Source organism: Diadema antillarum, unplaced genomic scaffold, assembly GCF_040938485.1.
Source record: "Diadema antillarum isolate AM-2024a unplaced genomic scaffold, OU_Dant_1.0 seq00001612_RagTag, whole genome shotgun sequence".
NCBI lineage: Eukaryota > Metazoa > Echinodermata > Echinoidea > Diadematoida > Diadematidae > Diadema > Diadema antillarum.
This window is the reverse complement of record NW_027272325.1, coordinates 420128-434371: the sequence shown is the minus strand read 5'-3', so window position 1 is coordinate 434371 and position 14244 is coordinate 420128. Positions and strand designations below refer to the sequence as shown.

At 39.0% G+C, this 14244-nt stretch overlaps 1 protein-coding gene across 1 annotated transcript in view; it reads left to right on the top strand.

Moving 5' to 3' along the window:
- The window catches only part of LOC139711121 (muscle-specific protein 300 kDa-like), a 311965-nt gene that overhangs the window by 279698 nt on the left and 18023 nt on the right, over positions 1-14244 (top strand). The window contains exons 125-126 of the mRNA XM_071623037.1: positions 801-1121; positions 3248-3562. Coding sequence (XP_071479138.1) covers positions 801-1121; positions 3248-3562 — 636 coding nt within the window. The remainder of the gene's footprint in view (positions 1-800; positions 1122-3247; positions 3563-14244) is intronic.

Genomic DNA, 14244 nt, shown 5'->3' with positions numbered 1-14244 from the left:
ATGAGATGAATGAACTGTCTTGATATTAATTTAGAATGTTGTGGTATTTCATAAAAATTTGCGTTAAGTTATGCACCATGAGGTAAAAAAGTGCCTTATGTTTGTCTCTTGTAGCCATTCAAATTTGTGTGTCATTTCACTGCTGTATTTGTGTTGACAAATGTTTTCAAAAAATGCAGATATAGAACAAAGTCAATAACAATGGGTCACACTAATAGCAGTGTGATTTGATAAATGAATTGTGATTGAGAGCTCTCCAGCAAAATCACTTAATTGTTGTGGTCAGGTGAATGAAAGTCTGACTGCTGGTGAGATGCACATTCCTTGATTAACATTTGGTAGATTTTACCTAAACACACACTGGCAATAAATCAAAATAGACGTGTCCATTTTTTGCTGCTTGTTCAAAAGTTTGCAAACTACACAGTTACATGAATTTACAAAATGTAGTTATTTATGATCATCAAGTAATGAGCCTGGCTTTGATTAATCCAGAGCTCAACTCAGTAAATTTTTCAAGTGACTCAATCTTTCTCTGAGAAAGCTATAGTAAGTTTCATCGTCAAGAAGGAATTTTGTAGTGTATTCTTTAGAATTGTAATTACATTAGAAATGTATATGGTAATTTTGGCACTTTTGCACATGAAATATATCATAAATGATTGTTACAGTACGTCTTGCAGTGCCCTCCATAGGAAAACAAACATTCATAGATTGTGTAGAGAGGTACGGTTTTGAGCACCAGTTTGACCATCCATCAATCTCACCCTGGTAACTCCTCCTCCTCCTCGTCCATCCAGATGACCCAAAGGCTGGTGAGTGTCCAGGAGGGAAGCTACCTCGCCCTCAACGAGGCGGGCAAGTCCCTGCTGCGCAACTCGGACCGGCTGGCCGGCGACACCCTGCGCAGCCAGCTGATGGACGCCCAGAACCGCTGGCACTGGCTGACCAGCCGGCTGCGCAAGCAGGAGTCCCGGCTGGCGGAGGTCCTGGGCCGATGGGATGACAGCGAGGGCCTGATCGACGAGCTCCAGGGATGGCTGAGGGAGGCCCAGGCCATGCTAGCCCGCCCCCTGCCCACACAGTACGAAGAGCTGCAGAAAGAGCTACAAAAGTGCAAGGTTAGTCTTCTCTCATTCTAGCTCCTTATGGTTCCTTGCTTCTCCTAAAACTCCACCCCTACATTTCAACCTCATTTTACTATCTGTTTGAATTGAACATGTAGCGAGGCAAAAGAAATTTACTCCATCTTTCAATTCCACAGCGCATTTTGAGACGTCTTGACTCTTCTGACTTTTGTGAGAGCTTGGGGCTTTATACATCCTCACTTAACACTTTTACGACTATATGATTTTGTTCATCAGCATGACTCCCATATCTTCCTTGTGATCATTTCATTGACCTCAGTCATGTTATATATCATATTCAAAAAATTCATGAGACTTCTCTGAATCCATCTATGCATGCACAATTTATCTCCTAGGTATATTGCTTGACACACAAGTATATTTCCATGTATACAGAATATATCTGGGAGGTATATTGCCTGATACACAAGTATATCTTCATGTATGCAGAATATATCTGTTAGGTATATTGTCTGATACACAAGTATATTTTCATGTATGCACAATATATATCTCCTAGGTATATTGCCTGATACGCAAGTATATTTTCTTATTGTCCCCGCCGAACGAGTTCGAGCAGGGGACTATGAAACGGGCTCCGTACGTGTGTGTGTCCGTGTGTCCGTCCGTCCGTCTGTCTGTCCGTCCGTCTGTCTGTCTGTGCGTCCGTGTGTGATCAAAATGTTCAATTTGCTACTTCTCTGTCATTTATGAGCCAATTTTGATTCTGTTTGCTTTATATGATAGCACTACATGGGAGCTTTGAAACTTCTACACAGAATTTCAGTTGTGACCTTTGACCTTGACCTTTGACCTATATTGTACATTTTGCTTCAAAATGCTACTCCTTCGCCATTTCTAACCCGATTTCGATTCCGTTTGCTTTATGTGATGGCACTAGGTGAGGGCTTCAAAACTTCTACACAGAATTTTGACCTTTGACCTTGATTTTTGACCTATATTGTACATTGGCTACAAAATGCTACTCCTTCGCCATTTCTAACCCGATTTCGATTCCGTTTGCTTTATGTGATGGCACTAGGTGAGGGCTTCAAAACTTCTACACAGAATTTTGACCTTTGACCTTGATTTTTGACCTATATTGTACATTGGCTACAAAATGCTACTCCTTCGCCATTTCTAACCCGATTTCGATTCCGTTTGCTTTATGTGATGGCACTAGGTGAGGGCTTCAAAACTTCCACACAGAATTTTGACCTTTGACCTTGATTTTTGACCTATATTGTACATTGGCTACAAAATGCTACTCCTTCGCCATTTCTAACCCGATTTCGATTCTGTTTGCTTTATGTGATGGCACTAGGTGAGGGCTTCAAAACTTCTACACAGAATTTTGACCTTTGACTTCTTTGACCTTTGACCTTGATTTTTTACCTATATTGTACATTGGCTACAAAATGCTACTACTTCGCCATTTCTAACCCGATTTCGATTCCGTTTGCTTTATGTGATGGCACTAGGTGAGGGCTTCAAAACTTCTACACAGAATTTTGACCTTTGACTTCTTTGACCTTTGACCTTGATTTTTGACCTATATTGTACATTTTGCCACAAAATGCTACTCCTTCGCCATTTCTAACCCGATTTCGATTTCGTTTGCTTTATGTGATGGCACTAGGTGAGGGCTTCAAAACTTCCACACAGAATTTTGACCTTTGACTTCTTTGACCTTTGACCTTGATTTTTGACCTGCATTGTACATTTTGCTACAAAATGCTACTCCTTTGCCATTTCTAACCCAATTTCATTTCCGTTTTCTTTATGTGATGGCACTAGGTGAGGGCTAACACTTCTACACAGAATTTTGACCTTTGACTTCTTTGACCTTTGACCTTGATTTTTGACCTATATTGTACATTGGCTACAAAATGCTACTCCTTCGCCATTTCTAACCCGATTTCGATTCCGTTTGCTTTTTGTGATGGCACTAGGTGAGGGCTTCAAAACTTCTACACAGAATTTTGACCTTTGACTTCTTTGACCTTTGACCTTGATTTTTTACCGATATTGTACATTTTGCTACTAAATGCTACTTCCGGCGGGGACATATTTTACGCACCGCGTAATTTCTACTTTTCCTTGTGTTTCCTATGCACCAGGAGACAGAAAATGCCTTTGGGAGCACCAAGGGTAAGCTGGAGGTGCTGTACCAGCGGGAGGAGCAGCTCTCGCCCTCGGTCAGCCCCGATGACATGTCTGTCCTCCATGAGCGCATCGTCCTGCTGACCAAGCAGCTGGATGAGGTCCACCACCAGGTGTGCCAGCGCAAGCAGCGCATCACTGACCGCCTCAACGAGTGGGCAGCCTTCACTGAGAAGTACAAGGAGTTCTCCGACTGGCTGAATGAGATGAACATCAAGGTGTCACAGAACGGAGAGAGCAGCATTGAGGACCTGCTGCAGAAACTCCAAGAGGTGAGTTAGACTTTTATGTGCATTGTATTCAAACGTTTTGTGTTTATTTTCTATATATTGAACATATATATTAAAAAAAAAGTTAAACATACATATGTATGAATATAATACTCATATGTTCAACTTTTTTCAGTGTTTTCTTTTACATGGTTTTTGTTTCCTCATTATTAAAACTCTGTATTCCATTTTGGGATTCACAAAAGAATAAACATTTCGAAGTTTTGTGATGTTACCAAATTCTGACAAGAAACATGACATATCACTTCTAGCCTTCTTTTTTTTCAAAGAGCTTTTGAACGATAGTATTCATAGACACAGATACAGGGCAGATGACACTGATTCACTGTTGTTTTACAAGAAATCAGGAAATTCCATGGCTATGCTTTCTGGTGGTTGTTGTTATTGTCATAATCATATAATTTTTCATTCCAAGTATTCCTTTAATTGTTGACATATTTCATGATTCATTATGTACTGCTTCACTGCATTCACATACAAATATCCCATTTTACACAAGGTCAAGAAGTAATGAAAATTCCATAGACAAATTCAACATCTTCATAAGACAGGTTTACCTTTGTCCGTGAAAGGTTCACAAATATCAGCACAATTATGAAGCCCCATTGGTATATAATAAATCTCATGGTCATCGAAAGCCAGGCAATTTCCACAGGCTTTAGATTTTTAATTTGCCTGCTGCCCTCTTGCTCTGAACTGAGCACCTCCCGTTTTGTCACTTCTACATGTGTACACATGAAGAGATTGCTGAAAACAATAAGAGGCTGTCATTCTGTGTGCTATGAAGGAACTGTGTTCCCACGTAATCAAGTATGGCGCCATCTGTTGTTGTGCAATGTGTATGTTCGTATGAATACTGGCACTTAGTGAGGGAGACTATGCTTGCACACTTTAATGCGATATTAGCAATGATAACAAACTACATGCCAGAGGTTTGAATCTCATCTGGAGCCTGATAGTGTTAACTTTGTGGAAAATGTGATTGTGGGAACCAATAACCTCCTTCAGTAGCATATCAAATCCTTCGGATGCGACATACTATAATATGGTCCCTCCCGTTCCAGTCATTATATAATGTGTAGATGTATGTGTACATGTATTCTGTACGTATCTTATCCAGGCCAGACTGCATTTGTGATAACAATGTTAGTATATCATTCTCCTATCTGTTTTTATTCGAGAAGATGAGTAGGCACGTACTGGCAATAGATACATCATAGGTCATATCAAATGTTTTGTAAACATTGCCTACTGGATACTGGGCAACTGAAGACAGTACATCAGTGCATGGACAATCTCCATCTCATTGTCTTGCCTATTGAGATCATGTGACCACTTACAAGACCGCAGGAAGACGCTAATGATCCGCAAATAGCATTTAAGAGCTGCCCCCACTGTTCACAAGTATCTAACTGTGATTATCTATTACGTAACAGAGGTAATGAAATACAGTAATGGTGTTTGCCTGGCACTCAGCTCTAATGGGAAAGGCAAATCATTGCACCATTCAACAACTTGATACTGATACAGAACAAGATTTCTAACCCATCAAAGTTGCTGTAGATGTCGTGCCATTAATAGTTGATAGATGTACAGCATACAGTTTATGCATTAACTAATGTGTGTGGAACAAGATCAAATTGACGTGATCATTTTTATTCATTGCGCTATCATGATTGACAGACTGTAATTATGCTTCCACACTGGAGGTTATCAAAAGACTTCATTGAAAATGTGATACAAAATCATGACTATAATCAGCAAGTATACATGCTTGCAGGTGTCTTAGTATTATTGTGTGTGAGTGGTAGAAATGATACAGCAGTTTCATTGTCCAATAAAAATAGTTTTACCAAGGAGGTTCGAGAGATGGAGTTACAACTGACTGTAATTATTCAATCAGCTGTCAGTTTTCTATGGATGGACAAAAGAATTCCATATGTGCATTTGTGCCTTTGATGTTCGATGCTTGAAGCTGCCATCTTTCTGAGCAATCTGAAGATTCTTTTTTAACGCTAACATAATATCGCGTATATGCTGCTCGTTTATTTATCAAATGCAATGAAATTTCACCTAATGATAAAGCATATAAAACAAAAGTCAATTCCATTCTAAAATATGTGCAAAAGTGTAAATCTGAGCTGTATTTTGTGAAAGTGTTTGAAATTTTACCCTCATGGAAAGCCAGTTTTATCATTTTCTGATTATTTCCGACAAATGAAACTAATATGGCATCATCTTCAAGTACAGTTCTTTATAAATTAATATGTCAGATTAGCGAACAGACGCGTACAGTCGAGTAATTTTGATATCTATTTCAGCAATATTTGAGCAATATCTATTCGCGCACCCCCGTGCCTTTACCATTGTCTACCGCCCATCGTTTGTAAGTAGGAATAGCGAAAAGTAATTACCATCATAAAGACATATTTTATCTTCCCTAGACAGTGGCTGGTTATTATGCAATGAGACGTGAATTCATTTTCTTCCTATCTGTGGGGGCGGGGGCAGATCCAGTTTGACACATACTTCAAATATTTTTGAGCGGCGGCTTCGAGCATGGGATCAAAGCGAATAAGAATTTTGTGACTCCATTTCTCGAACCTCCTTGGTTTTACAGTTAGTAAGTTTGGGTTGGTATCATTGCCTTGTTCCAAATCATAGTGATACAAGCTGCGAAAAGTTTTTCAGGGTCTGGGTATCGTGTTTATGGACTTGTGTGGTAACTGATAATCCAAGTGCAAAGTGACTACCGGTAGACATTTGGAAAGATCATAGCAGCATTTTGTATGTTGATTGATATTTAAGTTTTAAATATTATGGTTGATTCAAATTTTCCTTCTTGTTTTGAAGAAAGTGGTGATGTTGAGTGTAAGAGTTTGAATACATTGCTTTGGAACATACAATATGTGATTTTAACAGGGTTCAGCTTCTCCAATCATCTCAGTCAGGTATAAGAAGTAAATTTTTGTGTCTAATGTTGCACTGTACCCATTCTGCTTACGTTACAGATGATCACAATAATAAGTTGGGAATATTTTTGACTTTCAAAATCAATTATTTTTATTATTATTATTATTATTGTTGTTGTTATTATTATTATTATTATTATTATTATTATTATTATTATTATTATTATTATCATTATTATTATTATTATTATTATTATTATTATCAGTATAATTTTATGTATGCTTTCCACATTATAAACACTTGCAAACGTGTAGTAAAGTTTAATGAATTGGCCTCTGTGTCACTCTTGAACTGATGTATAGGAGGTTTATGATGACATATTTACGGTTTTTACTGGCATCAGATATATCATGCTTTATGAAGCACTTTTAGAGGGAACAAGATGGTAAGCAGGACTCGCAATCAGTAATTGTCCAGTAAAGTCGAGTGTACTTTGTACAGCAGGGTATCTTGCATGTTTAAGACCCTGGTCATATGTGTATCTATTAGGCGTTGAGTGTTGTGTGTGCATGTGTGTGTTTGTGTGGTATCAGTCAACGTAATCTTGCTTTTGTTGGACCAAGCTGTGGAAAGTGAAGGAGTCAGCTTTTAAAGGACAAGTTCACCTTCATAAACATAAGGATTGAGAGAATGCAACAATATTAGTAGAACACATCAGTGAAAGTTTGAGGAAAATTGGATAATCGATGCAAAAGTTATGAATTTTTAAAATGTTTGTGTTGGAACCGCTGGATGAGGAGACTACTACAGCTTGTGAGTCATATGCGTACAACAGTATAAAGAAAATGTAAAAGAAAATTCAACATATTTTCACTTTTTTCGCATAATAAAAGAGCACTTGACTTGCCTCTTTCTAAAGGCAGGGGGAATAATATTACTCATAACATTTGTCGGTAACGAGTCAGGGGAATGTGTACTTTTCTCAAAAGATGGAATTTTGTGAAATTCTCTTTATATTTTCCTTATATTGTTGTACGCATGTGACATCTAAGTTATTCATACACTGCAGTAGTCTTCTCATCCAGCGGTTACTGCACAAAAACTTCAAAAATTCATAACTTTTGAACGGAATGTCTGAATTTCCTCAAACTTTCAATGATGTGTTCTACTAATATTGCTACATTCTCTCAATCCTTATGTTTATGAAGGTGAACTTGTCCTTTAAGCAGACTACCAGATTATCTTTTTTTTTTTAATGTGAAGATTACGAAGAGCTGCTTATCAGCCTCAAGAGAATACTGATGCTTAAAGGACAAGTTCAACTTCATAGACATGTGGGTTGAGTGAGTGCAGCAATATTAGTAGAACACATCAGTGAGAGTTTGAGCAAAATCGGACAATCTGTTAAAAAGTTATGAATTTTTGAAGTTTCTGCTCAGTCACGGCTGGATGAAAAGACTACTATAGCTTGTGATGTCACATGAGTACAACGATATAAAGAAAGAATAAAGAAAATTCAACATATTTCCAGTTTTCTCGCATAACAGAAGAACACTCAACTTCTCTCTTTCAGAAGGCAGGGGGAATAGTATTACCCTTAACATACGTCAGTAGCAAGTCGAAGAAATGTGCACTTTATTCAAAAAGTAAAGTTTTGTGAAATTCTCTTTTTATTTTCCTTATATACACGTGTAGTTGTACGCATGTGACATCATACACTGTAGTAGTCTTCTCTTCCAGCAGTGACTGCGCAGATACTTAAAATATTTGTAACTTTTGAACGGATTGTCCAATTTTCCTCAAACTTTCACTGATGTGTTCTACTAATATTGCTGCATTCTCTCAATCCTTTAATATGTATATGAAGGTGGACTTGTCCTTTAAAGGAAAATGTTGCTTTCCATATGACTGCAGAAGCTGTTGATTTTTGTTCTACCTTGTATCTACTACTGAATGCAGAGGGCACCTCGGGAATAGAATTTGGGCACACTGACTTTTATTACTTTACACTTTTGATTTCAAAGTACTGCAGAACAATTACCCATTATCTTGGAAAATTTCATCAGCCAGACAAGTTTCTTAGTAGAGCCCTTCAATATATTGCAAGCAAATTCCAGATTGCAAAAGATCAATTCTAAGCCGTTCTGAGACCTACATGTATGTGTTAGCTTTATCTGCATGACTATTCTATCATCTTTATTTGCCCTTTTGTATGATGTCAGATGATCTCACCTTTAACCTGTTGAGGACAGGCTGATTTTGCTACAACATACTGTAGACCCCTCCCTGAGCATACTCGGGACTCGTCCTCAACGGGTTAAGCCATGAATTGATATCTTTGTCGCTTATGTAAACAATCAATAATTCATTTTTGTAACAACTTGACCTTCCAGTAATGTGATCATTAGAATGACAAAGTCAAATCCATATTGATTATTTACATACATGTGTGACAACTACATGAAAGTGTTAAAACATAAACAAGGGCTGTAGGGCTTCGATGAGAGAGAGAGAGTGAGACAAACAATGTAGTGAAAGGGAGTCCTTGTAGGGATTGCTGGACAAAAAGGGCCAGCGTCCATCGCCATTCATCCTCTGAGCCCCCTTTCTTGCTGGGCTCGAATCAATGATACGTGACGCTTTTGGTCTCTTGTTTCTCATCAAACAGCCCCAGGGGCCCCCTCTCTCTATTTCATGCTGATCAATGGCATTCAAAGCAGGTTTCGAGGCAGGTTGCAATGCAGGGAATATGAGCTAGCATTTTAAAACCCAGTAGCTCATGTAAACAGAGCCTCACAGCTTCGTTCTGTATCATTTGCAAATAAGTCGTGAGAGGAAATCCTCATCAATGTGTGTGGTAAATTTGTTTGAAAAGCAGTAATGTGTACTGGAAATGGTTAATAAATTCTATCAATGTGTATTTTGAGACTGACAACAAGCAAACATGAGTCTGTTGGCAGGATTTCAAGCTATATCTTGTTGAGGATGAATTCAGACTCTCTCTAAACATTGAGGAGACTATTAAACTGGGGATGATGAAAAAGAGCTTGTATGCTTCTTTAAAACTGACATTTACTGCAGTATAAAAAATCGAAGACAATATTGTTGTGGAAGTTTGTCTTTGTTCTTTAATTGTTAACCAGTTAATGGACACTTTGACTCCAAGTGATTTGTTATGAAGTGTAACAAGGTGTAACAGAGAATTGAATGAGATTTTTTTTTGAGAATTTTGGGCAATAAGTCTTTTATTTTCTTTGAAAAAGATCACTTTGATAACAATAAAGAATGTTTTCCAGGTATTTCAGGAAGATGATGAAAAACTGAAAAAGAATCCAATTTTATACAACCTTAGTCATTAAAGATTTTCAAACAAGTCATCTTTTTGGTTGAACATTAAAAAAAGAAGAATATCGGGGTAGGATTAGGGGTCATTGTCATGCATTCCTACTCTGGAAGGACAAGTAATCGTGACTTGATGCATAGTCATTAAAGTATCATCACCACTTGAGCTTGAGAGGGAACATGTGACTCCGATATGTATGACCTCAATCATCTGGCATGCTAGGCAACGACGACTACGCAACAGCCCCCACCACGTAAGGATGGCACAGTCGCAAACCCCTTACCTCTCTGCCGAACAGACATGTGACGCACAATCTCTGAACGCTTTATAGCTGGGAGGGGATATCCAATTTCCCCTTCTCCTTACCGAGTCTCTTCATAGTCTCCTCCCCAGACCCTTCACTATATAAATACTTCAGGAAGACTACATCTACACTGTTTACAGTGTGTAGCTGTGTGACCTGTCCACTCAGTAAGAGAATTAGGTACTTCTTGTATGACAGAAGATTCATGGACTTGGTGTGCATGCAGTGTATTCATTTTTGTTGATAGATATTTAATCTGGCAACCTAATAAGAAAGTCATGGTCAGCAGATGGTTGAGACTATAGTAGGGAAAGGCCTTTGGAGCTCTGTCACTCAAAGAGAGGGGAACGAAATGAATCAGTGCCAATGTCTGATCACACTCCACCCTCCAACTGACTGATTGACACCATTCCATCCATCATGCTCATGGATCAGCTGTACATTGGATTATGAGGCTACACTCTATTCATCGCTGTACATGGAGACATCACTATGAGAAATGACAAGAGACTTTTGCTTCAAGTTTTTAAAGGAACATCATTCGTTGTGCGATGCATTGGCTGGGATTAACAGAGTCTGAGGGTTAGAGGCACGTTCAGTCTGGAGACGACAGATTATGAGGAGTGGAGGAAGTAGTGGCTGCCTAGATTATAGCGAGTGGCAATCCTGAAGTATGCCAATCTTTCATCAGTCAGCAACGGAGGCCAATACAAGCTACCTTGTTACGAGCATGCATACAGTGATTGCAATGAAGTTTGTGCTGCTGTATAATCATTAAGGTTGATTGGTAACATAATTTTTGATGAATAACTATTTTGATAAGTTTGTAATCATGGTATGAACCTTGATTCTTTCAGTGTGTAAATCAAACCTTCATTTTGTGATACTGTAACACAGCAGGTTTGAGACAAATGACACTGGACTCCATCATTTGTTCAGTATAGTGGCAGACTTTAATTGAGGGTGGCTTAACCCTGAAAAGAACAACAACAACAAAGAACAAACCATGACTTACACAATGGCCATGTAACATACCTACAAACTGCATATTGTTGTAACATACTTCACAACTGATGCTTAAGTTTTGTTCATTCATGCTTTTCAGCATTCCAATCCATGTGAACTGTAATGGAAGCATCAATATCACGTTTTATGATTTTCCATCCATATCGTTTTCATTACCATACACCATTGTACAAATATGATTTTATACCATTGTCACTGAAGATTATCTACACTAATAATCATCTTTATTCTTTAAATTCACAATATACAATGTACTCCCTTCTGATTTATTTCAACCACATGCATATAGTTGCCCCCCCTTTTTTTTGTTGTTTATTTTGCTTTGTATTGTTTTGGACTCAGTGTATATGTCCCAACATCTGCTTTCATAATATGCAAAATAACTCACAGCCTGCTATATGTACTACAAACAGCACAAATTTAATGATATTACCTTGTCAGCAAACAGGCTTGTAGGACTATCAACACCAATATACTGTATCGTACAACATCAACTCTGAAATGTATTAAACAAAGCATATTTCAACTGACCAAAAACTTCCTGAAACAAGTTTCCTTTCAACAACAACCTATGTACAAATTAAGCAGTGTTGAGCTTGCTAGCCTATATGCTTATCACTGCCCTACTACAACTCACCCCTCTTGAGCTCTCTCGAGACTCGACTCCGTGCAGTGACTTCCAAGCCACTCAGTGAACTTGAACTCTGTAGTATCAACATTACATAAAAATAACATGAATGTCTTAGTGTCTTGTTGTACCTAACGGCATTATGATTTGAGTCACAGACTCTATTTGTCATAACAGATAACTCCTATCAAACACCTAGCCAGCATCATCCGTATTATACATTCCAGGGAGTATGGTAACATATCCCATCTGGCACACTCTCCATAGAGAAGAATATACAACACATTGATGCTACAGTAACATAGGTGTATGTTATAGCCGATACAGCATACTTCTCGAATTTTAGTACACTGCACCACTACACCTAGATACAACTAGTTCATCATCTCTCTGGGTGATGGATCGATACCATGTATCTAAGGCTACCTTATACCCCATGTAGAGTGCTATGACGTACCATCATTCAATGCCTGAATGGTAAAGCTAATACCGTTTCCATCGTACGGTGTACCTCATACAGGATACTTGTCATACCTTCTATTTCCATCATTCTCATTAAACTATGAACACAGCATGAAGTGACTCTTGAAATATGGCATTCTCACTCACACTGCAACCTATGCCATAAAACTACAACCTTATCCCTAGGGAAAGGAATGAAACAGCATACCCTGTCTTCCTTCATCTCTCTTATTTCTTACTACACAATCACTCCGGATCACTTATCACCTAAAATCAGTCACCTTTCAAAGTTTCAGTGATTACACAGTGACTATTTATACTTGCATAGCATCAAACTTCCAATGGAAACACTATGCATAAACATGAACGGCTTGCCTGCATTGGAGCATACATTACTGTGTCACCCAAAAGTAATCACACAAGCTCCCTCTAATATCATGAAGCCAACCAGTATCCTTCATATATGACATAGCATTGTGACAAGTTACTCTCTAGTTTGCCAGGTATAACACACACATTTATCTGCACCATCGGTACCATACCTTAGCTTATGCAGTAACTCTGCGTAATGCAGCTGCCCTCAGCAGCACTGACTACAACCTTTCTTTACACAACTTGACAAATCATGCTTCAAACTCACACTTGTCACTTATTGTACAACTATATAATAACAAAGTTGTCATTTTCATAGTCCAGGCATTGTAACCCAGGTTTCTCACCAAGTTCAGGCCTCTTGTTTCTCCACAACTTTGTTGAAACTTCTGGAACCTTTGAGCTAAGACATGCTAGCTTTCATCCATCATCCTGCTCCAGAATGTTTCACTGGTCCCCCAGCCACATTTTGATGACTGCACACAACCCTGAACACAGTATGGTCAATGCTGCATGCTTTCACTAAAACAATAGGGTGTGTGAGCCACACACACAATAGGGTTTTGTACCTCAGCAAAAAGAAGAAGAAGTGAGAGCGTAGTCTACACCTCTCAGACTCACAAGATTAGTCTCAAAACTAGACTCAAGTAAGGCACTATTGCCAATTCAAATTGTACATTGCTTAGTTGCAGAGATTAACATAACTGGTCTGTTACATTCTCCCCAGCTAAACTGTTGCTGTCCCAGCAACCAATCAATCTTCACAGAATATACACAAGGTCATCATGCTGAATAGACAATCCATATATTGCCTAGGGAAGACAACAAAAATTTCCAGGTATTTACTCTGAATGATTACCAGAATACATTCAGGATTCGAGGACTTAACATGGAAATATCAACTTCTTCACTCATTACCGATCTCGGTAAATTGTATGGATTGGGATTCTTTCCGGCTGTGGATCGTGATGATCTCCGGGGCATAGGAAGCTGATGCATGCATTCCACATCTGAATTATCAGTTTCACCATCAGTCACAACATCAGTCTCGAAGTCAGTCTCACCCTCGATCCCACCATCCGTCTGGGGTTGGTCCCTGGTCTGGCCACCTTGGTGACGGAAGTTGAAGTCCTCCGCAAGTCCATCAGTAGATTGGGCCAGATCTTGTGCTGGGTTTCTCTGTGTGTGTGGGCAAGACACAACTTGAGCTCCTAAATTGTTCAGAGCTTGGGCAATGTCATAGTCACTCGGTTGCCCATTCAGGATCTGATCTGGAGGTTGCACCGGCTCTTTGGCAACATCAGGAGGAGTTCCTTCCTTGGACTCCGGCGATATTTCCATGGACTCTGGTATCATCAGCAGGTCAGTGCGATTCACCACTTTGATGCCATCTGATCCATCAACACGTTCAATTTCATATACATGTCCACTTGGATCCAGTCTAGTTCTGATACGATATGGCTTGCCTTGCCAGATGTCCTGGATTTTGTGCCTTCCTTTCCAAGCCTGTTGACGCAACAACACTCTTTGGCCTACTTCCAAGTCAACATCAGATCCACTTGTCTTTTGGGCCTCTTGCCGGCGATGTGCTTCCTTCTGAAAGTTCTTAGAGGCAC